This window comes from Zonotrichia albicollis, chromosome 9 (genome assembly GCF_047830755.1).
Source record: "Zonotrichia albicollis isolate bZonAlb1 chromosome 9, bZonAlb1.hap1, whole genome shotgun sequence".
Lineage (NCBI taxonomy): Eukaryota > Metazoa > Chordata > Aves > Passeriformes > Passerellidae > Zonotrichia > Zonotrichia albicollis.
This window is the reverse complement of record NC_133827.1, coordinates 37,563,514-37,591,099: the sequence shown is the minus strand read 5'-3', so window position 1 is coordinate 37,591,099 and position 27,586 is coordinate 37,563,514. Positions and strand designations below refer to the sequence as shown.

Below are 27,586 nucleotides of genomic sequence, written 5' to 3'. Positions count from 1 at the left end.
TAATGAACAATGAGCTGGTTTTAAGCAGTGCTGAGGTATTTCTGTCTGCAAGTTCAGAAGGGCCCATTAAAGCCCACCATTGTGATGGTACGGCTTACATCCTTACAGCCTGGAGAGGGCTGGTGCAGGTCTGCACCTTTGGAAAGGTACTTGTGTAAGTTAGAAAAGTTGGAGGTAAAAATACTGAACTGTTTTACAAGTGCCTGCTCGTAATTCTCAACATATCATAACCCCTTTTATTTAACTAAGCTTTTTTCACAGCAAAGCTTAGTGCTTCCTGCTCCAGGTGGGAGTTCCTTGGTAAACTAAGTGCTGGCTTTGGCCATGGAAGGAGATACTGGCAGGTGACTGTGATATGGTATCAGCCTGTTGGTCGGGGAGCAGCAGATAGCTTTATCTCCAGCCACACAAATAAATCCATTCCCAGCTGACGTGCACAGCCCAGGGAGGGAACAGATTTGCTTTTTCTGCCTTATCTTGCAGACAGTGACCCCTCACTTGCTTTCCCGCACTTGCTGTGTGTGCTCAGTGCAGCCAGGACTGGTTTTTAACCATTTCTTGTGTTTATTTTTAAACCTGCAGCAGCAGTTGCTGTGTACCTACGAGCTCCAAGGCAGCCAGCAGCCACTCTGGGTGCTCCTTCCCTCTGAAATTAATGCTGCAGCAGCAGCTTAGCAACTGGGCTTGGACTTTTATCCTCTGCTGGCTTCAGAGTAACAGTCTGACAGTTCCTAGCAGTTAGCCCACAAGATGCTTTCTCTCATTTTAAGAAACCCAAGCCCTAACTTTTTACAGATTGCTGAGGTTCGTGGAGGGCCAGAGTTTGGCTGAATGTGGAATATATACGTGTGTCCTTGGGAGTAGTCATAGAGAAAAACATTTCAATAGAACATTGGCAGCGTAGCCTGCCTCCAGCTCCAAGTCTGTCTGAATTTATGAAAAACAATTATGCAAGCATATTTCCATAATAAAAGAAACTGCATGTTGATGGGCTGAGCTGGCATAGTCTGTTAAAAAAACCCTAAAATTTATTTAGATCTTGTTAATCAGCTTTTTGATCAAAATATTATTTTAAATGCAGATTTTTAGCTCTTGCGTATCTCTGCTCCACTTTTATTTACATATGTGTGTGTATATACATATATGTGTATATCTCAAAAAATTTACCTTGTCTTACTTGAATCATTCAAGAGTCTTATAAGGTATCTTATTCAGTATCAGGGTTGACTGCTTCAGGATTTTAAGATAAACATTGATTTCATAGCATCAGAAAAATATGATAAGAAAAGGCCATGAAAGCAAGAAATGCCATGAAAATTCATAAAACAATTTGCACTCCACATTTTTTACAAAGAAAGCTTGATGCTGTTTAAACTTTCTTGCCTTATAACTTATTTTTCACATTAGCTTGAATAAGGGTTTTCTTATTTTGGCAAGATTTAAATGTGCTGCTATAAATTAAAATCTCTAAGTTTTGAGATCATGGTGTTTATGATGAGACATTTCATGGTGTCACCTACTTGTCAGGCTGTTAAAAATGGATTTATGACTTGCTCAGAAAGAATCTGGTTGATATATGGGTATGAGACACAACAGTTGCAGTGCTCATCAGCTGGAAGCAATGTGTTTCCACACGAGAAGGTAAATATTCTCTATTATATAAAAGATATCCAGAAGCTGGATTTGTAAACAAGCAGTCCCTGAAAGCTGGTTGCTGATACTTCATTCCCCAAGTAATTTGTGGGTAAAGGGTTTCACTTGTCTCAACAAAAGTTAGGAAATGTGTAACTGAGCACCTGCAGCATTCATGTTACACCTTCTGAAATAACAACATCTTGCTCTTTGTGTTGCAAAAATCTGCCAGAATTACAGATACAGTGAAATTTGTTGCATAGGAAAAATGAAGAATATAAACCCTCAGTCTTTGATTCCTCCATATGGAGGCTAACTAAAAAAATATTCTTTATATATTCACTACAATTAAGAAGGAAAAACACCATGATTTTCATGATGAAAAGTGGAGAGTTGGTGGCAGGGCATTTGAGTTTTTGGAGACTTTGAGGCTTCCCTGGGATATTTCAGCAGACTAGTGTGAAAACGTGCTGCCTTTCCCAGATAGCCGGTGCAGCTATTGCTTTTTATTTATTTTTCTTTTGAGACAGTGGCTGGGGGGATTTTTTATTCTTCTTTCCTGGCCTGATAACAGAAGGCTGCTCTCTGGGAAGCTGCTGCTGGCTGTGTGCAGCTGATGTGCCAGTGGCTCTCCTGGTGAGCAGGGTGATGCTGGTTCTGCCAGCTGTGTGAACCTGGCTCTCCAGCAGAATACAGTGGCACTGGTGGGGTGATAAAATGGGTTTGGTGCAGGAGTTTGAGGTGCTTTTTCCATGTTTTATTAAAAACAATTCCTTACCCCTCTGCCATGGGGCTGTTGCCTGCAGTGGTGACTGCAGATCACACACAATACTTCTATCAAGGCACAAAGTGGTTGATTTGCAATGTAGTTTTTAATTGACAGTCTGGACTTCTATTATGATTTTCCCTTGTGCTTTTGAGCCAACATAAATTTTCAGGTTGAATTGGGTTTTTCTACTTACTTGCTGTTGAGTTATTGTGGTTTCAAGTGGCAAGAAGGAATAGGATGACTGAAAAAGCCATCAGAGTTTCATTGAAAAAGCTCCCCAACAAAAACTTCAGAAAAATAATTGTGCATAAAATGATCTGTAGGTTCCATTTAGTCTTAGACACCTGAAGTCTTTGTTCCATTTAGTTTTAGACGCCTTTTGGGAATGGCCACAGCAGCAGGTACCTCCAGAGGCATCCTTTGCTGGATGCTCAGACAGTGACAAGCCAGTTCCCTGCCAGGGAACCTCTCTCTGTATTCCTCATCTGTTACAGATCACTTTTTGCCATGAATCTGTGTTCTTGTTTGTGTTGTTGATTATTTCTGACCCTTTACTTTTCAACTCTAGCTCGGAAATTTCCATTTTGCAAAGAAATTGATTGTGGAGATGCGAGCAAAAAGCAAATGCTTACAGAATAGTTGTTTTTCGTCAGATTTCAGATTAACTGATGGTTTTTTTATAGGTTACAAATATTCAAGCAAGAACAGTTTTGCTGTCCTGGTCACCTCCCACTGGCCTTCTCAATGCAGATAGACACAACAACGGTTTGCCTTACACCTGTACCTACGAGGTTGCCTTATCAGATAAAGGGAGGGATGGAAAATACAAGATCATTTACAGGTAAAAACCAGCATTTTTACACTTTCTTTGTTTCATTAGGAGTAAATTCTCTGAGCTTTTCAGGGTGTATCCTGGCAAGGCCATCAGCCACAGAAGAAAGGCACGTTTCCTCACCAGAGGAGCTTGCAGGGATCTGGTGGAGTGCATGTCACAAGGTCCCTAATTGCCACCCCATCCCACCTCCCTGGCACATGGCACATCCTGCCTGCAATGCCATCACTCCCATTGCCCGTGAAAAGGTTACCTTTTCTTCTATGCTAAATGTCAAAACCTTTCCTGTACACCATGCAGGAAGGAGAGCTGCCTTCCTAATGGGCTAATTTTGCATGGACTTGCAAAATTTAGAAGAGTAAAATCTTGTTATTTCAGCTAACAAGAAAAATGTGAGGGCTTTGTTGCCTTGAGGTGTCTTAGATGAGCAGAGGAGGGAGTGGAGCAGTCAGTAGGTTACAGAGGCTCCACAGAAAAACCCAAATACTTGGCTCTCAGCAGGCTTCAGTAAAAATTCTGAGGGATTTCTCTGTGTCTCCTTGCAGTGATCCTCTGAGCTCACTCTGTGATCAGGCACATATGGTGTTATGCCTTTCTTTTTCCCCCACTAATGACGTCTAGGAAAGAGAATTTGGAGATGTGACCTTGGCTATTGTGAAATAGCTAATCCTTCCCAAGTCTCATTAAATAAAGTCCAGGTGATAGAGCATTTAAGGAATTACCTCTTGAGACCAAGCCATCTCCTTTCTTAAGATGTCCTGTGAATTAGGGTATTCCTCTTGGTATGCTGAAGGCAGCTCTTGGATAATACAAAAAGGGTGTATTAACCAGGGAAAGGCTGCCTGATTTTACTCTGTTTTTCTGGCATTTACAGCAGCTGTTTGTGAGCCAATGTGAGCATCTCCATAGTCAAGTGTGTGCTGCTGAGCTTTTAAAGTGGGAAGGACACTTTCTAGTACTTCTTGTGCTTGATGGCTGCACATTTTCTCCTGGTTATGAAATGTTGTGCATCTGTTTTAAAGCTGCTGGTGGTGATGTGTCTCCTGCTGCTGGCCAGAGTGCAGCCCTTAGCTTGATGTGGTATGTTCCATCAGGAGCAGCAGTAATTGTTATTACTATAGGCAAAAGAGAGTCTGCAATATGCTGAATACATTGTCTTTGGAAGGAGGTGCACTCGTTTCAGAGGGGAAAAACTGGATTTGCAGAGCATTGCATTATATTAAATAAAAAATAGAAGGCTTGCTGGTGGATTTTTGGCGACCCAGCAGGCGTGTGCTTTCTGGTGGATTTTGTTCTATTGATTTTGAGACATCTCCCTGTATTTGTCCAGCTAGCTATGAAATATTTCTTTATGCTAAATTGAGAGCTTTCTTGTTTCCCATATTTTAATAAAATCATGAATAAGCCAAGCTCTTACATGAGAGGGCTATTACTTATTAAGCACTGACCCATACCTTAATCTTCACAGATTTGGCAACACATGACTGAGCCCAGTGTTCATTTACCAGCAAACAAGCCAGAAGGAAAAAGAATAGCCCTAACTATGTTGGCTGCTTTTGAAATTAATGAATTGTATGCTGGTTATTTCTTAAAATGTCCAAACCACTTTGCTTTAAGTTGTCTTGGTATTGAAAGAGAGCTGGGTCCAGCTGTTTAGGTGTTAATTAAATGTCTCCTTGCTGTGGTCCTCACAGGGAGTGTGGTTCTGGAGGAGAGAGCAATAAGTGAAATGGTTGTGCAAGAAACTCTGCTTCTTCCTCTGAAGTTCAGTGGGTCACTGTGTATGAAGTATTTTGAATAGGGAATATGCAGAAACTACAACAAGAAATGTTTGGGTTTTGCTCTTTTTGGCTCTGGGAGGGTTGAAAACCACAATGAGCTTTATACAAATATCAACAAAATATGAGGCAGCACTGAAATGAACCCATATATTTAGTTTACTGAATAACTTGGTGTGATAAATTCTTTTCTTCTGTGCATATGGAGCTTTATGAAGTTTTCAGGAAATGTGAAGTGTGTTGACAAATTGTTGGTATATGGTTTCTACTGTTTCTCTTTGGAGGGATTATTTTTCTTCTTTCAAATTATATCACTAGAAAATCACTAGCTGTGCTATGTGGGATATTGCTTTTCATAATTTATTGATTGGTTTGGTTTGGATTTCTTTGCTATAGTGGAGAAGAATTAGAATATCACCTGAAGGACCTTAGGCCAGCAACAGATTATCATGTCAGGTGAGTTAACATGATTTGAATATCACTTAAATATAAACTCTTCAATTATATGAGAATAAATGTGAAAGACTTTGAAGTAAATATACAGTGCAGCTCAAGAATTTTATGGTCACCTCTGTAGTTGGGTTTTTCATTGGTTTCTAAATATTTTATCATAGATTTTATCTTGGACTATGAGAGTGCTTTTTGAACAGTATCTTTCATTGTGTTGTCATTACTTTAGTGAGAGACAAAAATAAGTTTATGATCTGTATTTCTGTATGGATAACAGGCCTGGAAGTGCATATGTGTGAAAGTAGGATATCTGAGGTAATTTAACAATGTGGCTCAAGCAACTGGTGTTTCTTCAGTTCCTGTAAGATGAACACTGAAAGTCTCCACATGTTTTTGATAAGGAGGCCATGCTTTGGGAAGTAAAGCTGCTGCATACAGATCCATCTGACCATAGACACTTCTGCATTTATTCCAAGAAAAAAATGGATTCACACTGAACTGTGTTGATGTTTTCATAACATATTTCTCTTTGATTCTGAAAATGTGTTTTACACATTTATTAACTATTAACACATTCTAGTTTTGTTCTCTGATTGTTTTAACACTGTGTTACCTGCTCATGTTGTTTTTTTTTAAAGATTTTATGAACCAAGCCTTTGAATTTACATCCTGTTCACTTACCTTCAGTATCCTTTAAAAAAAAATCCTTTCACTCTTGTCTGTTGTTCCCTTCTGTTTTTCCAGATAAGGGCTAGGCACACTTTCACATCAAGGTTGCTCCTGTTTGTAAAACTTAAAGAACCAACACATTGCTTCTGAGGGCTAAAAGAAACCAATCCAACACCAAAATGTGTCCATCTAGCTCTGCTACTGTAGATTATTTTTAAGGATTTTTTCTAGCCCTAAAATGAATTTTTCAAGTAGAAGCACAAGACCAGAAGGAACTTCTCATAAACGAGGAAAAGATGCAGCTCCTTAATGGGGCAAGAGCCTTGTCCTTAGCAGCAAAGGGATGGTAAAAAGGAGAAGGTTGTAAAACACTATTGAGCTTCCTTCTGAGCATTGAACACCTCTTTTGAAGCCAAATTCAAACACCAGAGAGGTCACCATGCACAGTTGAGGTCTCAGTCATTTTTAGGGGTGCTGTGGGTAATTGCCCCAGGTCCTTGCTGACTTCTTCCTCCCTGCCTACAGTTCCCTCCACCTTCTTGCAGGTTTGCCAAATAGAGGTTGCTTGTGAGAAGTTAACAATAACTTCTGTTTAAAAAGGAGTGACTAAATACAACAGTCAGCCTTGCAAAGCAGCAGCAATGTTTGAAGTGGAGCGAGCTGTCACTGAAGCAGCGGCTGTTTGCTTTCCACCATAGTTTTTTGGTTTTTATTTCCTTCACTGAAGCTGCATTATGTATTAATGGCTGTGAAGAAATAAATCTGTTGAGGAAAGAAATTGATGGGGCCAGCAGTTACTGGGCAGATTGCCTTGGCTCTCCTTGACCTTGGCAGCATCCCTCAGGGCTTTGTCTCTGCTGGACAAGGTGCTTGTGCTCCTTGCTGGAACAGCCTGGTTTGCTCTGAGCCACCACCTGCTTCCCTCCAGGTGTGTTGTTGTGGTGCCCTCAGTGCTCAGGGCTTCAGTGGCTTGCAGGAGATGCCCCTTGAGCTCATTTTCACAGGGTTTTATTTCCCTTGTGGCGTGTGTTGGATGCCAGGCCACGCTCATTTCCAGCACACACATGTGCCACTTGCCAGATGCAGACTCAGTTAATTAATTGTATTTCTTGTTGCTCCTGCCTGCTAACAGGTGATGTGTAAAGCAGCACCAGATCTTGTCTGCCTCCCCCAGAGGGTTTGGTTCTATGTAGGTGGTCGTTGTGCATAAATTACTCTTATCTACTGAAAACAAATTTAGAAATTGCCCTTTCTTTAGCTCTGCATTCAAGCACACAATAGCTACAGCCAACTCAGAGGTCATTGTCTGGTCATGGCCTGAACTTTGCTTTGAGTAGAAGACTCTCAATTTGCACTTTCTTTTGCTGCATGGAAAATGTGAAGGGGAAAAATAACGTCATTACTTTTTCAGAGAAAAGCACCTTGTGAGGAAGTGCTCAACTACATCCCATTTGCTTTCCCATATTATTTGTTATTGCATGCTCTGTGCTGACATATAGAGGATTTGCCTGAAATGGAATTTGCTTTGAAGAGTTTTAATTTATCACAGCAGTGTTGCTGGCCTGTGTTAGTTCTAGTCCATGGAGGTGCAGTAAATGTTGATTCCTGAGTTATGTAGGAGAAGATTGTACCCATGGGAGGAGACCAGCAGATACCTGCAATCAACATGGTACATGTGGATCAAGTGTTAACAGGCATTAAAGTTGATACCTTTTTTCCCTGTTGTGTTTCAAGCAGGATTTTGCCACAGTATGTGGAATTCTGGCAATAGGCAAGGAAATATTGGTGGAAAGAAAAGATAATGAAGATAACTCAGTGGTCCATGGGAATATTTGCACAAAACACTGTTCCTCTTCTGCTGTAATGTTTTTTGCATTGTTGTATAAGTGAAGTAAAGCTAGGATAGCCATTGTCATTAGTGATGGTGTTGTGGGTGCTTTGGTGGTCACTGAGGCCAAGGCAGTGCCACTTTGTGTGTCAGCACATTTATAACCCATTTCAATTCTGTTCCAGGGTATATGCAACGTACAACTCAGTCAAAGGATCCTGCTCAGAGCCAGTCAGCTTCACCACTCACAGCTCAGCACCAGAGAGCCCCTTCCCTCCCAAAGCCTCACACAGGACCAAAAGCTCCTTAACCTTGCAGTGGAAGGTGGGTAACACTTGGTTCGGGCAAAGCAGGGGGAAAGTTCTGACAGCAAGCATAAATGTTGGAAATAATTGAAAGCTGAGACAGTAATTTTGCAGTAAGGGACTTGAACTTGGTCTGCTCTGACAAATCCCTTCCTGTGCACCGATCTGACTTTTTAAATGTATGTGTTTCATTATGTCCAGCTCCTTCCCAGCATTGGTTAGGAGGTTGCCAAGCCATGTGCAAAGCTTTGGTTTCACTTGAAGCTGTGCTTATTTGCCTGGGGGAGGTGAAGGTGTTTCCTCTTACTCCCCAAATCACCTTTTGTTTATTTTTGTTCGTAGGCACCCATTGATAATGGTTCAAAAATCACCAGCTACCTTCTGGAGTGGGATGAGGTAAGTAGTTACTGGTTGAAATAAATACACAAATAAATGGCACTCAGACTTTACAAGGATTTGCTGAGTAAAGAAAAGTAATTAAATACAGGACAAAGTAGAAATGGGAAAATGAAATCCTGATGGCATTAGGTAAAGAATTGGAAAGGTGAAAGAGGCAGTGAGGGGAAAACTTTCCATTCAATTTATTTTATATAGAGACAATGTTCTGTTTCTGTACCCTTGAAATCTTTTATCACTCATTTGGTGTACTTTATTTAATTAGCATTACTTGCTATTTAATTACTTGTGATGTATCTTACAGTTCTGTTCATGATCTCTTTCTTCTGCTGCTGAGTGCAGAACAAACACTTGCTCCTGCCTTAGAGGAGAAGAACCATGATCTTGCAGACCTGTCCACAGAAATGTACTCAGGGTCAAAATAAGTGTCCTTTGTGTACTGGCAATTAGCCCCCTTCCAGACACAAAAGGAAATAAATTTTCTCCTGAATATCTTCCATGGTTAGTGAGCACTGGGCTGTTGGGAGAGTGCCCTGAGAGATGATGTGCAGGATTTGCTGGAGGTGTGTTCTTTGTCCCCTAATTTCTGCTCCCTTTCCTTTCTGCAAGTCATATTTCTGCAGAAAGCATGAGTCAGGGAGTTTTATCTCTGAAGGAAAAGAATAAACTGGATGACAGACAGGGCTTGGACAACATGTAAAGAAAAAGTCATGAGTTGGGAAATGAAGGGTGTGAAAGAGTGTTTGGTTTTAAAGTCTGAGAAACATCTCTTGAGGTCTTTTGTAGTCTGAAAATACTCTAAAGGGAGTTTTCTGTTATGAATAGTTTTCCACCATGGCATTCCACCATTCCACCACACATTCCCTGCTCGTTCTGCTGCATGTTGGGTGTTTGGAAGCACTCACTGCAAACATTGTTGTGTGCACTGTCACAGCTGCTGGGGTCTGCATGGTGAGAAACCCTCAGAACCTGAACTAAAGTTGAGCAATAACTTCAGAATGACTTGCTGTCCCTCTGCTCATAATGGAAATCCAGAGGTTGTCACTGAAGAAGGGAGAAAGGGGAGTGTGAAGTCTGGGAAAGGAGGTGAAGAGAGATTTCTCCAAAAGCTTGGGCCATAATGATCCTGTTAGTCCTGTGACATCTTGATTGTGCACATTTCTTCCAAAGCTTCCAGTAACCTGGAGCTGAAGGAGCAGAGCAGCACAGAGCAGTGGAAACATGGATGATTCCAGCCTGCAAAGGAAAGGGAAGCTACAGAAGTCCTGTCAGAAGGACCATCAGCAGATAATTAATACAGTGCAAATACTGTAATGTTCATTGTGACTACATGGAGCATTTTGGATATATATTGGGCAATTCTTAAGTCCTTCAAATTCTTTAATAAGAATTTTGTCTTCAGAAAAAATACTTATGGCACCCATTTTTCACAGAGCAAAAGCAGTTTGCTTTAGGGTAGTTCAGCTACCAATGGGAAAATTTAAGGCATCCAGATTCCCTTAGTCTACCTGTTTTAATTACCTTGTTTTCTCAGTAACAGCCCTGAAATCTGAGATTATAATGGATAGCTGGCCTGCACAGATGAAAGAATAATGGCCCTGCACAAATTAATTTGGTGCATCTCCAATGGTTTGACAGGACTCCTGGCTGAAATGTAGCTGGCAGCTTCTGAGACAGTTCATGTCACAGGTGTAGCTTCTCTAAAAATTTTTTAGAAAAACAAGAGATAAGAGATTTCTGTCTCTTATCTCTCTGATGAGAGACAGAAATGCAACGTTAAGCCACTGAAATTAAAGCCTGGTATTAAAGCTTGTGAAAGGAAAAGTCTGGAGATGCAGGCTGAGTTTGCAGCAGCCCCATCACATGCAGTGGTGGCTGGCAGGATGCTGCAGTCACTTTTTCATGGGCCATGGCAGGCTGTGCCTCTGAGGAAGAACACAAGCACACACCTCTGTTCTCAAGGTGAAGGAAAAAAAGGAAGTTTATTTTCTGACTCTAACATTTATAGTTTTTCAAAAGTGACAGCAGATTGTAGGGTGACAGTGCCACCTCTCCAATGACACTGGTCAAACTAACAGTCCATCAACTCTTTCTTCTTCCATAAAGGAATGCAAAACAATGAGTTATTTACAGGAAGTGTGTGAGAAAGTTCACTACAAGAATGTCAACATTAGAAAGCTTAGAAAATCTTAAAAAACCAGAGTGACAGTGAGGTGCACTGAGCTGCTGGAACTCTGGCACCCAGGTACAAAAGAGAATTCACTTGCAGTGCCCTGCAGCCCCGCGCTTGGTTCTGTGCACTCCACACAAGCACAAGCACTGCCTTCTCCACAAGGCCACACTGTGTCCTGCTGAAATCAAGGAATACATACATCAGGGCACAGGAGAGGGCTGCCAGGCAGCAGGGAGCACACTGCCAGAGCTCAGCTACAGCAGCATTCATGAGCTGTGAGGCACAGGGTAAAATAATCAGCCATCAGAAGGAAATGAAATTGTGGCTGCAAAGCAGAGAGGGCTTTGCAAGAGCAGAGAGCAGGAAATCTGTCAGATGATAAAGGTGGAGAAATACCCTAAAGTGGCAGCCTGCTTAGGAAGTAGAGTCCCTTCCTAGGGAAGAATGGTGTGGAAAGCCCTCGCCACACTCATGGCACACAGATCCTGCAAGGCTCCTGTGCAAAGGCTGCAAACAGAGCTGGCATCAGGTGTGGGAGGTGTGGAGAGGGGTGGGGACATCCAGGAAAACACTCCAGTTGTGTCCCAGTCACACCAGTGTGTTCCCCCAGCTCAAGCAGTTATCCCTCCAAGGGAGGGGCTCCTGCAGCCCCTTTGTGCTCCTGGATGGGGGGTCACAGATGTCTGTCTGTCTGTCTGTAGGACAGCCCAGTTCTCAGAGTGTGTCAGATGCTCAGCTGTATCTCACCTGGTTCTTTCTGTTTTTATGGGGTAGAGGAGCAGTGTGTAGCATCCAAAGTGCCTCCAGGACTGTAGGTGGCATTAATTGTGGCTGTAAAGTGGCAGCAGAAGCATTAGGTGACGTGGGAAATTCTAGAAGATTATACTGCTTAATATGTTACTGTGCCACCCTACCCAACTGCTGCTTCAGTTTAGTTCTGGGATTTTTCCTGACCTGCAGACTCTGGAAGGTTGTTAGTACATAAATCTATTCCAGTTATCCCACATTTTTCTATCCCAGTTTGGCTTAAATGGTTTGTAATGTAAGTGGTGCTGCATGTTTAGTTAGAAAACACAAATGCTTTCCCTTTACTGATCCAAGTCTTTGAATTAGAGTTGTCATACCTTGCTAATAAACCATTATCTCTTAAAATGCCTGAAGAACTATGAAGGGCACTTAATTCTTAAATAGGAGAGTAAAAGATCAGTTCAGCAAATTGTCACTCAGGTACACTGGATGTACCCTAGGAAAATTTCCACTGACTCTGAAGAAGTAAGGATCAGCCCCTGTCTCAGGTATTCTGGATTTCATTGGGATTGGAACATGCTTGCACCACAGGTGCATTAGTTCTCTGGCAATAAAATCAGTTAAAATTGGTAATTAAGGAAAACTTCACCTTCTGGCTCTTTTGCTATGAACTTTGAACTTAAAAACCTGAACTGAATTGATGACTTGGTGCCAGGATTGATTATTCAGGGTAAGCAAAAAGCTAATCAGGGGAAAAAATAGCATTAAAAATATACCAAACAGAAAACATGACTGTAGAGGAGGTGATGCTTTCCCTGATGCCAGCATTCATCAAAATCACTAAACTGTAGCTGCACTGAAAAATGCTGCTGGCACTGCTGTAAGAACCAGGCCTTTGTTGCTAATTAGATGTGAAATGCTTGTTGTGTGATTAAGTGGTAGTAAATAAATGTTTCTCTTGTGTATATGGATAGCCAGAGTATCCTATTCATTCTCGATGGGAAAGGGCAGGAATGTTCTGAGCCAGAGACAAGGACATCCCTCTCACACAGTGTGTGTCCCTGTTCTGTGCAGAGCTCAAAGCAGCTTTAATTCTTACCCAGGAAGCAGCTCACTTTAATTTACTCCAGAGAGAGACTGATACAACACCACACTACTTAATGATTTGATGATGGATAGTTAATAATGAAGTTTACATAGAGAGAAATGGGGATGATTTTGTTCTGCCACAAAGTTTTAAATTCGTCGAGGTAGCAGAGATGTGCTTGTTTATACCAGCTGATAATGTGAGCCCAGCACCTCAGTGGTGATTTACCAGGGCTGGGTACAGGGAGCTCCATGTTTGTGTTTATTCACTTACCTGCCCTCCCTGAGTTTGTTCTGTGGCTGTGCCACTCTTGTGAGACATGCAAGAGGAGAGCCTTGCATAAAACTGGGGTTTGTGTATAATTCAGGGATGTTTTGTAGGTCCTTTTCTGCCTCCTGAGTGTTTGTGTATAGAGAAAACTCAGTTACTTGCATAACTGGCACAGTAAATCCTCTGCAGAGATCTGAGGGTGTGTTGCACTAATTGTTGACAGTTTGCTCCTCAGCTCTGTGTCAGATTGAGTTTCAGTCTGTTCCTTTTTATTGCCAGCACGACCCAAGCACAGCAGCCCGTGCTGGTGTGGCCACAGCAGATGTCAGTGCTGCATGCTGCTCACAGATGTGGTGCTGAGCTCTGCTTCAGCCCTGGGCAGGACTGTGCTCCATCCCTGCCCTGCTGTACCTGCAGTGGCCCCTTCCTCCTCCTGTGTTTATTTACTGGGTCTGCTGCAGGGACCTCAGTCAACAAAACCCATTTCAAACCTCGAATCAGTCAACAAAACCCATTTCAAACCTCAGATCCCTTCTTCAGTAAACACACTCTCCAAAGAAAGCCATGCACCCTGTGCTGGGTGAGCGTGCAGCTTGCAATGTTGCTGAAAGAGCAGCCGAGCTATGTTGGTGTTTAAACACTGCTGGAGCATTGTGCAACGCAGGAGGGATTTGTGGGGCTGAGTTGTCCTTGTTCCCTCAGACAAGGATGGTCCAGCACAGGGTGGGCTGTCCTGGAGGACAAAAGGGAGCCCAGGCTGGAGGAGGCAGGAGAAGCCTCCCCCAGGCTGGGGCAGGGGACAGCGCTCTCCCTCTGCAATGTGGGAACTGCAAATCCTTGCAGAAATGATACAGTGTATTTTAAGCAACTTACGAAACATTATTTGAAGGATTAAAAACTTGGATGCCGAGTGTACAAAGACTAGGAGAAGGATTCTGGGAAAGCTGTAAGGCTCTTGGGTGGCAGCCAGTACCAGCCTGCCAGTTGTTCCTGTCTATAATTATGCCAGCATTAGTGCTTTCATAAATCTTGGGAGAGAAGGAGCAGAGAGGCTATTTCCAGGCTATTAATGCCAGGATAATTAGAAATATCGGCCAGCCTCTCCAATTAGTGCCAATAGAATCCAAAATACCAGCCAGTCTGAGTAATCTGAATACCAGTTGGTCTCTGAGTGAGTCTGGGGAATGTACAATGCCAGTTCTGGAAGAGAAATATATACAATATCAGGGTTTGTAGTGTTATAAAGTTAAAGATACCTTAAATGTTTGGCAATCTTGGCAAAATTTTAACCAGCCAGGCTGACAAATGAGAATTTGCTTGGCCCAGTGCTCTCAGTTCAGGCATTGTGCTATAGGTGAGATTTTCCATGATTTCCCTTTTTTTGCCAGCATTGTTTTATTGACCATATGCTTAGCAATTGGTCACTTTGTTCTGTTGGAAAAAAAGCATAGGGAAATTATTTTTTTAAAAGTCATTCTTAAAGAGAAATCCAAAATAAATTAAATGTTTTCAATTATTTATAAGCAGTGAAGTCATTAAAGAGTTGAGGAAAAATTAATTTAAAGACAACTCAACCTGTAAAAGAGAGTTTGTATAGGGGAAAAAAATCTATTTTTAGTAGTGCTGAACTGATGAATGGATATTTTACTGAAACATAAGATTTCTAATTAGGTTTTATATAGTCTGCATTTTAAATCTATTGCTGCTGAGCTGAGAAGTATGCTCACCTGTTAATTTTGTCCTAAAGAAATTCTACCATAGAACTCTGTAACTAGCAATTCTACCATAGCACTCTATGGCTAGGGATTTTAGATCTGTAAATATTTTCCTCATTTACAAACTGTTTTTGCTTTGGGTTTCGTGATTCTTTTCCAATTCCCCTCCTGAATTTACCTGAGCTGTGCAGCAATGCTGGAGCAGGTGGGTGAAGCTGAAGGAGTTTGTGTGTAAAGGAGTTCTAGAACAAGTGTAGGCTCCCTCTGTATAAATAAAAGTTCCGGCTGTTTGCCAGCGTGCTGAACGTCCCTTCAGTGCCTCCCCACTGCTGTGCTGTGCTGGAAATCATCTCAGTGGCTGTTTCTAGCCTGATAAACACATCCTGGAGATTCACTACAAACCTTTCAGGGAGTTTTTCCTTCTGGGCACAGTCAAGGGAGAAGAGGTGGAAATTGGCAGGGGCTGGAGAGTGGGCCAGTGAAAAATGCTTGTCCCACTCAGGCATTTTTGAGCTCTTTAGTGGAGATATTCTGAGCATGGAGGAGGAACAGTGTGTGGGAGGGCACAGTGAGGCCAAGGAGGCACGGCAGGTGGGGCTGCTGGCCTCAGCGGGATTCCCATGTGAATAGTACAGTAAATACTACAGTAAAAATTAAAAATGATACATAAAAATTAAAAATGGTGTGTGCCAAAACTAGTAAATGGCTCAGCAGAGCTTTTCAGTCAGAAGAAGTTGCAGAGATGGGCATAACCCTGTTTTCTGCACATGTTGGAGCCCATGCGTGTGCTTTGCCAGGCCTCCATTCTGGTGGGCTTCTGGGTACTTCATAATGTACCCAATTTTAAATTATTTTCAGAAATAACATATATTTTAAATATTTTTATATATAAATAAATAATAATAAATAATGACATAATGTCCAATAATCCTATATTTGAGTACTGAAATTAAAACTCCTTTCACCCATTCCAGGACTGGTAGATATTATTTATGAGGAGCTGAGCAATCCATGCCTTTTCTCCTGAAAGATTTCAAAATGAGCATTTTTCATGTGTGGCCTAGAATGAGTCCAGATATTCCCTGTTACTGTAGGGAATAATTATTCCCTGTTACTTCAGTTTACTCTGTCCTGCAAACATCTGGGCTTTATTCCTGCCCCAGACTGTGCCAAGCTGGGCTGCATTAGTAGGAGTTTGGTTTTGTTTTAAATGTGATGTGATCAGGGAGAGAACTTGTGATTGTCGTTGTGCTCGACGGTGCTGAGATACAAACCAGCACCTGAGGAAGTGTTTGGGAGCTGGAGAAGTGTCTCCATTCCCTCTGGGTGCTGCCTTGTGTTTGGAAGAAGTGTCTCCATACCCTCTGGGCTTCTGTCTTGTGTTTGGGAGCTGGAGAAGTGTCTCCCTTCCCTCTGGGATACTGCCTTGTGTTTGGGAGAACTGTCTCCTGGGGAGAACATTCCTTCTGGGATGTTAGCTCCAGTTTGGGAGTTGGAGAAGTGTCTCCATTCCCTCTGGGATGCTGCCTCGTGCTGCCTTTCCCAGGATGGATCATTGCTCCTGGTCACAGTGATGCGAAGCTCCCAAAACTCATCCCTCTGGCAAACAGATTCCTTTAAAAAGTTCCAGACTTCCCCAAAATCCCCGTTCACTCCTCACACGCGGTGTGCTCGGGGCAGTGGGTGGGTGCAGAGCCTGGCACGCTGGATATTCCTCTGGGATGAGGAATTTTGCCCCGAGAGCAGGGGAAGGTCCCAGCAGCTTGTCCTGCTGGCTGTGCTGGAGCGTGGGGAGCGAGAGCCCTCTGGTGGGATAGGGAACTGCTGAGACAATCCCAGCGAGGGATGCTCGGGGGAGAACAGTGCTTGCAGAGTGTTGGCTGCGCCTTTATCCCTGCTCCTGTGACCGAGGAGATGCAGAGATTCATTTCATTCATAATTTTCCCACTTTTTTTTGTTTGTGAGTGGGATAAATTGTATTTCAATGTGCTGTAGACACATCTCACAACTCCCAGAAGGTGAGAGGAGAAGGGATGTGACAGCAGACTCTGCTGAGCTGTGTGATTTTCAGAGCACAGCAGTGCTGTCAGTGCTCGCACAGCTTCCTTTATGAAAACATCTCATTCTGATAGCACTTTTGAAATAAACATGGCGTGGTTTTGTTTCATAGCAATCCGATCACAGATTTCTCTCTTTCCAGGGAAAGAGGAACAGTGGTTTCAGAGAATGTTACTTTGGGAGCCAGAAGCATTGCAAGCTGACCAAGCTGTGCCCGGCTCTGGGCTACACCTTCCGCCTGGCGGCCCAGAACGACATCGGTACCAGGTGAGCTCCTCAGAGAGCTGAGAGCTTCCTTGAGAAAAAGTGCTGCTTGAAAAGTTCACCCATCAATAAAGAGGAATTTCTAGGGGGTTTTTGTGTCTTTTCTCTTCATGGTGTGAAAAACGCCACTCACTTGTTTTTAAAATTTTAAAAGTTTGATAGTAATGAAATGGTTATAAAAATAGTAATACAATTAGAGTAATAATAATTTGGACAATTTGAATTAGGACAATATGAGACAACAAATACAAAGAGTTATGGATGTCTGGGTACCTTTTTCTGGGCAGCATGAGCCCGAAAAAGGACACAGTTAACAGAGGATTAACCCTTAAAAGCAATAGCCCGTTGCATAGTCATACACTTCATCCATGATGCATAAATTCTATTCAAACACAGGATTGTGGCTGGTCATCATCAGCTTCTTCCTCCCAATCCTAACAGTGCCTTCAAGGCAGGAAGAAGTTAATTTCTTCTGATAATGGAGCAATAAATTCTTTTTCTCTGAAAGATTCAGGTGTCCTGTGGCTGCTATCTCACTGGAGTCCTGTCTTTAAAAAATGTATCCTACACAGCATAGTTTTTATTTTAACAATTTTTATAACCTAAAACTATATTTAACACAGTACTTAAGAGAATTAATACAGCATTACTTTCTAACACAACACGTATAATATTAATTTTAATATTTGCGAAAAGCCAGTCGTAAAATACACGCATTTTTCACAATGGTTTTGAGTTTAGTATCTGACATTTGCTCTGTTGTTAATGCTTCAAGGTAAGTCAGGCTTTCCTTGATGATATCCTTCACCTCCCAGGGAATTGCTGTGTACCTTCAGCTGATGAGATCAGCCTGAGCAGATAGGCTCCTTTTGAGGTGTTAAATGGTGTTTTGTGGTCTGGTCCTAATACGAAAAGAATACATCTGTTATGTAAAATTCCCACTAGGGACCTCTGTGAACCAAGAAAAACAAGCAAGGGGAAGTTGAGTTACAGATTTTGAAAGGAATCTTGATATATTTATTTTTCTGGTTTAAAGCAAAGCCCTTCTGTCTCTTTTCAGCAGTACAGTCCCTTCCTTCTTCAGGACTGGCAGGGCTGGCTGATGGGGTGGGAAGGAAGGGAGAGACAGGCAGGACTGGGAGAGGACATCCAAAGCACTGAAAGATGGGGTTTAGCTTCTGCTTTTCCTTGCACACAAACTGATGCACTCACAGGAAGATGGGTGAGAAACCAGACTTAGTTCAGTGCTCTGGGAGCTGCTGGGGAGCCCTGGGGTGAAATGTTCTGCAGCTGAGGGGCAGAGCGTGCCCAGAGAAGGGACTTTGTGCTGCAGGGGCTCAGGCAAGCAGGGCAGGCCAGGAAAGGTTCAGCTGTGAAGAAGCCAAACATGCAGTGCCCTTGTGCACTCCTTTATTGTCCTCCTTAGCTAAACAGGATCTAATCATTATTACAAGGACACAAAGAAACACCAGTGGTTTATAACAATGTGTTTTGTGGAGGGAGACTCCTGCATTGTTCTGTCTTCTCAAACACAAGCCTCTCAGTAATTTATAGCTTTAGAAAGCTGCTTTATTCATGTTCCTGTGTTTTCCCTGACATGGACTGAGACCACTCCTGTGTGCACAAAGTCCCTTTCCCAACTTCTTCCAAGATTAATTCCCTCCCCATTGAAATAATGTGGAGAGAGAGGGGGGCTGAGCTGGACCTGCTGAGTGTAACTGGAAGGGAATTGGGTTTGTGCAGAGTTCCCAGTTCTGGCATCTCTTTTCTTTGCCAGATTCCAGATTTTTAAAATATCTTAGTGCATGTTTCAACACTCCTCCCCCCCATTTTTTTTTTTTGTTTCTTCTCTTTCTCCCTTTTTTCTCCCCCCTCAGGCTATTGAGGAAGGGGTGAGCTAAAAACTATTTATGGTCAGCTGTTCTGTGCTAATCTGTGAGATAAGCACCAGCATACATGCCTTATTTTTATAGACAGCACTCAAAATTAAGGCATGATAATGTCATCTAACACTTCATGGCATGAGATGGCTTTGGTTTGTTGTAATGCTTTTATGGACTTACCATGTATGATGATTTTTGTCTTGTTTGGGTTTTAGTTATAGGTGCTTTATTTAAATGTAAGTGTATTTCAATAAATAGATTATTTTTGAAAAAGAAAATTTGGAATAAAGAGATTTGGCTTTTTCTGTGTGTTAAGTTCATGTTGTGACTTTAAAGTACAAGATATGTTTTGTACTTTGCAAACAGATTTGAAAATTGCAAGAATGTCACCTTCCTTTGAGAGCTTGATCAGAGTTTATAGAACTGGTATTTTGCACATCTCAGGTTCAACATCCAAATGTTGAACATTTGAAGCTTTGTTTCCTCTACTCTAGTTCCCCTTTGTTAAATGAGATTTTCCTCCACACTTCATACCAAGTTAATATTTTTAGGCATTCAAATTTTTTTTCCCAGTACTATTGTGGAAAAAAATTACTGTCCTGCCTTTTTTTCTATTCTTGGTTCTGGCATTTCCTAACTAGATGTTCATCTTTTCCACCTGAGAAATTTGAACTTCATCCAAATTTTTTGAAAATGTGAACTATTTCTCTAAGTACATTGAGGTTTAGGTTTCTTTAGCTTTGTGTTATTGTGGTGGTGGGGTGGGTTTATTTGGGTTAATTTTGGGGTTTTTTGGTTGTTGCTGTTGTTTTGTTTTTGGTTTTCTTTGTTTGTTTCTTTGGCTGGGGGGGGATTTGGAGGTTTGTTTGCCTGTGTTTGATATTTCTCTGTGTGCTCTGTCTCTGAGCAGTGGGTACAGCCAGGAGGTGGTTTGCTACACTGCAGGCAATATTCCTCAGACCCCTTCTGCACCGCGGCTCTTGCGCGCTGGGGTGACGTGGATCTCCCTGCAGTGGAATAAAGTAGAGGGATGCACACCAGAGGAAGTGATTTCCTACACCCTGGAAATCCAGGAAGAAGATAATGTGAGTGCTGTGTTGCCATAAAGTGCATGACTGAAACTGAGTTTTGATTTATAATTGGAGATGCCTGAGAACAGCATGGACTGTTCCTTTGGAGGGCCTTCCAGGAGTGCTGGGTACTTGGCAGGGTATTCAGAGCAAATTCTGCTGATTTGCTCTGCTGCACAGCAGAATTGGGAATCCTCAGCTGAAAATCTCTGCTGTCATCTGTGATTACAAAGCCACACAGGATTCTGTGAGGTACAGGGCAGCTTGTCCCTGGCCAGGTCAGTCTGCCATGTCCTCCTGGCTGCTCCTTGGTGGGCTGGTGTTCTGTCATCTGTCACTTTCAGTTCTATAGCAGGTTCAACTGCCACAATTGGTTTTGTGCTGATTTTGCAGCAAAATTGCATTATTCAGGGCAGCTGAAACATGTCAATTCTAAAAAAAAAAGTATTGTGGCCTTGCAGTTAAAAGTAATAGTAGTAATAATAATAATAACAATAATAATAATAATAATAATAGTAATATTGTTATATGTATTATATGTTTGTTTTTTCTTGTTTGTTTTTTTTTTTTTTTTTAAGGCACTCAGCTCTAAAGCCCCTCTGTAATGTGTTGTAGGTACAGACTAACACAGGGAACACTTTCACAGACTTCTCACTTACAGGAATTTGTTTGGTTTTGTATTTTTTTAGGACAGCGTGTTTCACCCAAAGTACACTGGAGAGGAGCAAGCCTGTACTGTGAAGAATCTCAGAAGAAGCACACAGTATAAATTCAGGGTAAAGCCTTTTTCCTCTTGTCATTGTGTAGTGTTTTCTGGTTTGGGCTTTTTCCAGGCACTGCAGGGATCCTTTAGTGCTCCCTCCAAAACTTTGAGTCATCAAATACAAATTTGCTTTATACTGTGACCTAATATATGAAACTGTTAGTTGTGTTTCTGCCTTTATCACACAGGGGAGATACTGTTGCTCAGACTATGGCGAACAATCACAGTTCTCAGTACCATGTGGGAGGATGTTGTAAAAGTGTAGCTCAGCGTGTGAGGTGGTCATAGTTGGCTGCATTGCTCCCAAAAACCTGGTGACAAATCAATCCCATCTCACTTCTACAGAATGCAGCAAACACTGTCAGGTGCCCACCCAGCACAGGGGCCTGTGTTCCCCTGGCAGCCACAGGATGAAGCTTTTCTGTCTCATATATCAATGTGGCTGGTTCTGGAGCTGGGTTTTAGCAGGTGTTGGTGTCTTCTCCTCTGTGGATGCTCAGAGCCCTCAGAGATGCTCTGGAGTCTTCCTGCAGACACCAAGTTCAGCATTTTCCTCTCTGTGCTGAGGCCTGTGATCAGAGCACAGTGTGGGTGCTGCTGTTGAGGAGAAGGCAGTGGGGTTATCCAGGATCAGCTGTGGTGCTGCTCTCCTTCCATCCCTGTCCACAGGAGGTGCCACCCACGTGTGGTGTCCCTGTGGAGATGGCCAGAAGCTGTGTGTGAGGCCAACACCTGAATTCTCTAGGTCTTCGTACATTCAGGAGCAACTGAAAGAAAAAAATCATAAAGTCATAGAATGGTTTGGGTTTGAAAATCACCAGATTCCAACCCTCCTGCTGTGGACAGGGACACCTCCCTCTAGACCAGGGTGCTCCAACCTTGCCTTGAACACTTCTCTGTCCATGGGGCATTCACAGCATCTCTGAGCAGCCTGTGCCAGGGCCTCACCACCCTCACAGGGAATATTCTTTTTCTGCTCTCTGGGACAGAAAACCTTGTGAAGTTGCCTGAACTACCCAAAGGATTGGGAAGTTTTTGTGCTGTCACTCTGAGGTGATGCCTTTTAGCTTAGTGTTGTAAAGGCTGCAGTGGCAGGTGAGAGAAGAGAACCCTTAGTGCTTCTTTGCAGACCTGCTTTCAAATTAAACATAGATTTCACAAAACTGCAATTATATCACAACAAATTTGTAGCCTGGTGTCACTGGCTACAGGAACAACTTTGATCTGACTTTTAATTGTGTGATTACTGATAGTCTGAATTACTTTATAAATAGCAGTTAGAAATACCTCCAAAACAAAAATACCAAAGTTATTGTTATAGTTTTCTTATTTTGTTATTGTTATAGTTCTTTTATTTTTCTTTTAGGAGAAAACTACTTGTTGCAAGTTGACCCAGTTATTTTTAAAAAGTGGCTTTTCTTTTTCTTTAAAGGGAAAACCAGCACTGCTTTTATCCTAAACATGTCATGATCTATTGCTGATGGTGGGAGGGGAAGAAATCACTATGGTTTGTAAAGAAACATCATGACAATCTAGTATCTGTTACTACAGTCCCACACACTTTGGGATGTGACATTTGTGCAATTACTGACAGAAGTCTGCTGCAGAACTGCCAGGAGAGCAGTTGCAGTGAACAGGGGTAAACTCACTGTGGTTTTGTTTCAGCTGTTTGCTTCCAACGTGGAAGGGAAGAGTTCTCCCAGCGAGGTGTTGGTCTGCACAACCAGCCCAGACAGGCCAGGACCTCCCACCAGACCCGTGATCAAGGGGCCAATAACATCTCATGGCTTTAGTGTGAAGTGGGGTAAGCCAGCTCAGACTGATGTAGCAGAGCTTTTTGGGTCGTAAGAAAAGCAAATAAATCATGTAAATGTGTGTTAGAACTTAGATTTTTCATGCTCCTTCTCAGCCCAAAGTTGAATGTGTTTGGAGAACTTGACAGGTTACTTTTTTTAATATTCTAAAAGGTGTGTAGAGGCTCTTGTGTGTTCAGAAGCAAAAATGTTTTGTTTTTGATTAATTCACACTCAAGCACGTCTTCAGGCTTTTCACTCTCCATTTCATGTCCCATTGCAGCTTCATTCCAGCTGCCTCCTTTTTTAATGGGGCAAACCTCTGCACAGCTTCCCTTTCAGTGCTTTTTCCATACATTTTGTTTGGATCATCATTATCCAGCACCTTTAGTCTGATTCATGCTGAAAACAAATGTCTGTCACCCCCTTCTGCTGCCCATAACCTCGTGTGGTTACTGTGCAGGAGTTTGTGGAGAAGGAGCCGGATCAGGAGCAGGTTTGATAATTGTTTTGTCACCTTTCACTCCTTTTCTTGTCTGATTTTTCCAGATCCTCCACAGGATAATGGTGGTTCAGAAATCCTAAAGTATCTGCTGGAGATTTCTCAAGGAAGTCCAGAAGGTAAACTTGAGACAAGTTGTCTCAATTTAAAAACACTGTGGCTACTATATGGAAGTCCTGATTCTTTAGGTTATTATAATTAATGCCTTCATAATGTGATTTAAACAGTTATGTACTTTGCAGGATTCCTGGGTGAGCTGGGGTTGGATTTTGGGAAGGTTTTGTAGTGGGTTTTTTACTAATAATGAGAGAACTTTGTTATATGGCTAAATCTAGCAATATTTTTATTTATATTTGTGTGCATATATTTGCACATTTATACATTATATATACACTCATATTTATTTGTAAGTATATGTATTTGCATGTATGTCTAGGTGGTATGTCTTCAAGTGGAGAATAACATTTATAGTGATAATAATGATTTTCCTGAAATATGTCATTTGTGGAAGATTTTCCCTTCTCCTGGACACTCCTAAATGTGTTGCTTTCCATTTATTTAAACTTGGATATATCTTATTTTTAGCAAATCAGTGGGAAGTGGCCTATAGTGGCTCAGCCACAGAATACACCTGTACTCACTTGAAACCAGGCACTTTGTATAAACTCCGGGCGTGCTGTATCAGCACTGGTGGACACAGTCAGGTGGGTGTTATCTAACAATAAGGGCTATTGGGTTTATATTTTTCAGAGATTTATCTGCTAATTTTGGTAAAATACTTCTGCTTTCAAAAGAAGGGAAATGTTTTCCCTGTAGCACAGTGAAACTACACTGATTGCAGTTAATCTCATGCTGCAAGTTGCTGAATTTTAGATTTCTGTGTGTACATAATTTTCTTTTCAGCAAGCTGCAATTTAGTGAGATCTGGTTTCCTCAGAACCAATCTGTAGTTGTTTGTATTTACATTAGAAAAAGACCATCATGTTTATCTGATGTGGCCACTTTCTTGAAAAAGGCCCCAGACTCTCATGTGCTTGACCCTGTATTGACTGGAGAATGCAGAAAGAGGTGGTTTGTTGTAACAATTACCTTTCATAGGGTTGAATCCTTTAGGTTTTTGGGTTCCTTATTTCAGACCCCAATTCCTGTAATTCCCCTGATTTTAATTCAGTACCTATACACTTATTCTTCCAGCTTTGATAAGTTTTTCTCTCATTTAAGATTGAGTACTTCAGGCCTTGACATTATTTTCAAAATGAGGAAAATTAAAACAGAGAGCCCAGTATTGAGAATGCTAATGAAGGAACTCCATTAATTGTATTTGTACTGACATGCTTGATAGCATCTCCTCTCCTTTACTGTTTATATAAATTTCCATAAAGTGGTGGGGGTAGAAGACAATTTTTTGTGCTGTTCCATAGCTGTGGCTCACCTTGAAGGTAGTGGCCATGGCAGAGGTGACTGAGCTGTGCTCCTGTCAGGTGTAACTGAGCTGTGCTCCTGTCAGTGTAACTGAACTGTGCTCCTGTCAGGTGTAACTGAGCTGTGCTCCTGTCAGGTGTAACTGAGCTGTGCTCCTGTCAGGTGTACCTGAGCTGTGCTCCTGTCAGGTGTACCTGAGCTGTGCTCCTGTCAGTGTAACTGAGCTGTGCTCTGTCAGGTGTAACTGGGCTGTGCTCCTGTCAGGTGTGACTGGGCTGTGCTCCTGTCAGGTGTAACTGGGCTGTGCTCCTGTCAGGTGTAACTGAGCTGTGCTCCTGTCAGTGTAACTGGGCTGTGCTCCTGTCAGGTGTAACTGGGCTGTGCTCCTGTCAGGTGTAACTGAGCTGTGCTCCTGTCAGGGGTAACTGGGCTGTGCTCCTGTCAGTGTACCTGAGCTGTGCTCTGTCAGGTGACACTGGGCTCTGCTCCGGTCAGTTGTAACTGAGCTGTGCTCCTGTCAGGTGTGACTGAGCTGTGCTCCTGTCAGGAGTACCTGAGCTGTGCTCCTGTCAGGTGTGACTGAGCTGTGCTCATTCCAGGGTGTGTAACTGAGCTCTGTTCTCCCCCAGTGCTCCGAGAGTTTACCTGTCCGCACGCTGAGCGTGGCGCCGGGGCCCTGCCGCCCGCCCCGGCTGCTGGGCAAGCCGAGGCACAGGGAGGTGCAGCTGCAGTGGGGTAAGCCTTTTTTGTTTTTTAACCGTGTCCCTATCAGGGCTAATAAGTATCAGCTTCGTTAGAATATCTCTCCTTTTATTTCAAAAACACAATGTGACTCAAAATCTTTTTTTTTTATTCCTTTGAAATATTGGCTTAGCAGAAGTGTTCTGGTACTTCTAATGTATAACTTTTTTTTCAAAAATTTATGTTAGAACATATTGAGAGTTTGGGTGACATTTAAATCTTGATCCACAGTATAACACATAACCTATTGGACCCCTGTTATTGTGCAAAGATGTTGGACTACGCTCATGGCAGTAAGTTGTCAAAAAATGAACATTTTTCAGAATGCAAGACAGATGCCGGTTTCCAACAGAGTGTTTTCTTTACAGTGATAATCTTGCAGCATCCAAGTATTTTTGTGGCATCGCTTGTTAAGCCAAATTCTGGATAAGTAAAATTTCTAACTGTCAAATATATTACAACACCAGTATAAAAATCCACCCATATGATTGCTGGAAGCATTTTGGTGGCTGCTGTTTTTCTGATCCCCAGGCAGTTTGATTCTGTGCTACTGACTTGTAACATAACATGCAGGTGTTATCAAATACATGGTTTTCATGGGTAAAAACAAGGGTGCCCATAACAAAAGAGAGATATCTGTATCTATGTAAATAGAAGATATCTTCTGTCTAGCAGAAATACACATTTCTGTGGTATATGAAGTAAAAATGGCTGTTCTGGCGCACGCCCTAACGCTACTAACGAATTCCATGATTTTTTGTAGATGCTCCTGAGTCAGAAAGCGGCTGCCCTGTCTCTGAGTACAGCGTGGAGATGACAGCCCCCGAGGAGGTGGTTTCTGAGGTGTACCACGGGGCTGAGCTGGAGTGCACCGTGGGCAGCCTCCTGCCCGGGGCCACCTACGGGTTCCGCGTGCGGGCCCTGAACGACGGCGGGGTACGTGAGCACCTCTGGGTGCGGTCAGGGCTGCTCCTCAGCTGGGCAGGGGGACCTGGGCAAAGGAAAAAACATGATAAATGCTCAGAAGGAACGTGGGAGGAGGAGCTGCGGTTTTAGACCTGGGTCGCTTTTAGAAGGAGATTTCGGGTACTGGTACGGTTTGGCCAGAATCGGCTGCTCCCAAGTGTGCCAAATCCCTGCCAAAAGCCACAGCTGCTTGCAGGGAGGATTCTCTTCGTCCTCATTCTGTTGCATTTCCTCCTTTTTGTTTTAAATCTAAAGTGTGTAAAAACAAGAACTGCAATTTCACCCAGGTGGTGTGTTTTGAAGGAAACGCACACTCCTGGTGACTTTTTTGATTTAATTCCAAAAAAAAATGTGTGCTTTATAGATTCAGTGAGACTTTTCTATTAAATTATTTCCTTGGAAGAAGTGCCTTCCCAAATACATCAGAAATTCTGTCTGATGTCCACAGAGATCTGTAGAAAGATCTTTTTCTTTTTCATTGAGGTTTGGGTTGATTATGCTTTCCTTTGTGTCATTCCAGTGGTGTTTTATATAAAGTCCAACTAAGCTACATGCATTGACGTGTTTCTCCCCAGGAAATCTTGATGACAAACATAACACAAAGGTTTGAAGTTACTCACTTGCAGGGAGAAGTTCTGTTAAAACTTGGGTATTAGAAATATCTGCAAGACTGTTTTGGTTTAAAAACACACACTGTTTTGTTTTTGTGAAAAATTAATTAAATGCTCATGGAAAGATAAGATTTGCTTGCTGGAGTGAGAGCCATTGCCTACCTGGTAGCTTTGAGTATGTGATGCTTTGCCTTTTTTTTCTTTTTTTCCTTTATTTTTTCAGCAGAACAGTTGCAAAGCATTTCTGATTCCACCCTTTGTTAAATGATGGAGTTGATTCTGGTTTGGCTCTGTTTTTCTACCAGGTGCAAAATAGCGGAGGATGTCTTTTACCACATTCTTCCTCAAAAAGAGCTGAAGTCAATAAATTATATTTTTTGACATGTACATTCTTTGTAGGACAAAGCAATCAGTGTTGGCCTTTCTTTGATGGCAGATACTGACACATCTGCTGAGAAGTTTTCTGGGGTTCATAATTTCTCTGTCGTTCGGCCTTTTTGTAGTGGCTCCTTTTTTTCATGCTCACTAATACTGCATTACAAAATAAGTAAATACCAGTGTTTTTCCTCTAATAGCTTCCAAGTGAAGCTGCTTTGTTCTGGAGAACCATTTCTAATTAACTCGGGGATGTACTGAGCAAACCTCGCTCTTCCACTCAGGAGGCCTCAGGCTGCTTCAGTGCTATCTCCTGTCCTCGCACTGCTGGATGAAACCAGGCTCCCAGACTGCTGAAAATTGGCTTTTTTTCTCTTTTGCTAATCGGCATTTAAATTATTCTGCTGCCACGGGCTCAGAGGCTGAGCTGAGCTGCCCATGGAGTGGAGTGGGCGCCGCGTGTCCCTGCACTTTGTGCCAGGCTGGT

The 27,586-nt window shown here is 42.4% G+C and overlaps 1 protein-coding gene across 1 annotated transcript in view; it reads left to right on the top strand.

Moving 5' to 3' along the window:
• Positions 1 to 27,586, top strand: part of FNDC3B (fibronectin type III domain containing 3B) — a 184,442-nt gene that overhangs the window by 119,327 nt on the left and 37,529 nt on the right. The window contains exons 8-19 of the mRNA XM_074547428.1: positions 3,085 to 3,242; positions 5,408 to 5,467; positions 8,144 to 8,282; positions 8,606 to 8,659; positions 16,852 to 16,976; positions 19,767 to 19,941; positions 20,616 to 20,702; positions 22,355 to 22,493; positions 23,032 to 23,103; positions 23,570 to 23,688; positions 25,036 to 25,141; positions 25,911 to 26,083. Coding sequence (XP_074403529.1) covers positions 3,085 to 3,242; positions 5,408 to 5,467; positions 8,144 to 8,282; positions 8,606 to 8,659; positions 16,852 to 16,976; positions 19,767 to 19,941; positions 20,616 to 20,702; positions 22,355 to 22,493; positions 23,032 to 23,103; positions 23,570 to 23,688; positions 25,036 to 25,141; positions 25,911 to 26,083 — 1,407 coding nt within the window. The remainder of the gene's footprint in view (positions 1 to 3,084; positions 3,243 to 5,407; positions 5,468 to 8,143; positions 8,283 to 8,605; positions 8,660 to 16,851; positions 16,977 to 19,766; positions 19,942 to 20,615; positions 20,703 to 22,354; positions 22,494 to 23,031; positions 23,104 to 23,569; positions 23,689 to 25,035; positions 25,142 to 25,910; positions 26,084 to 27,586) is intronic.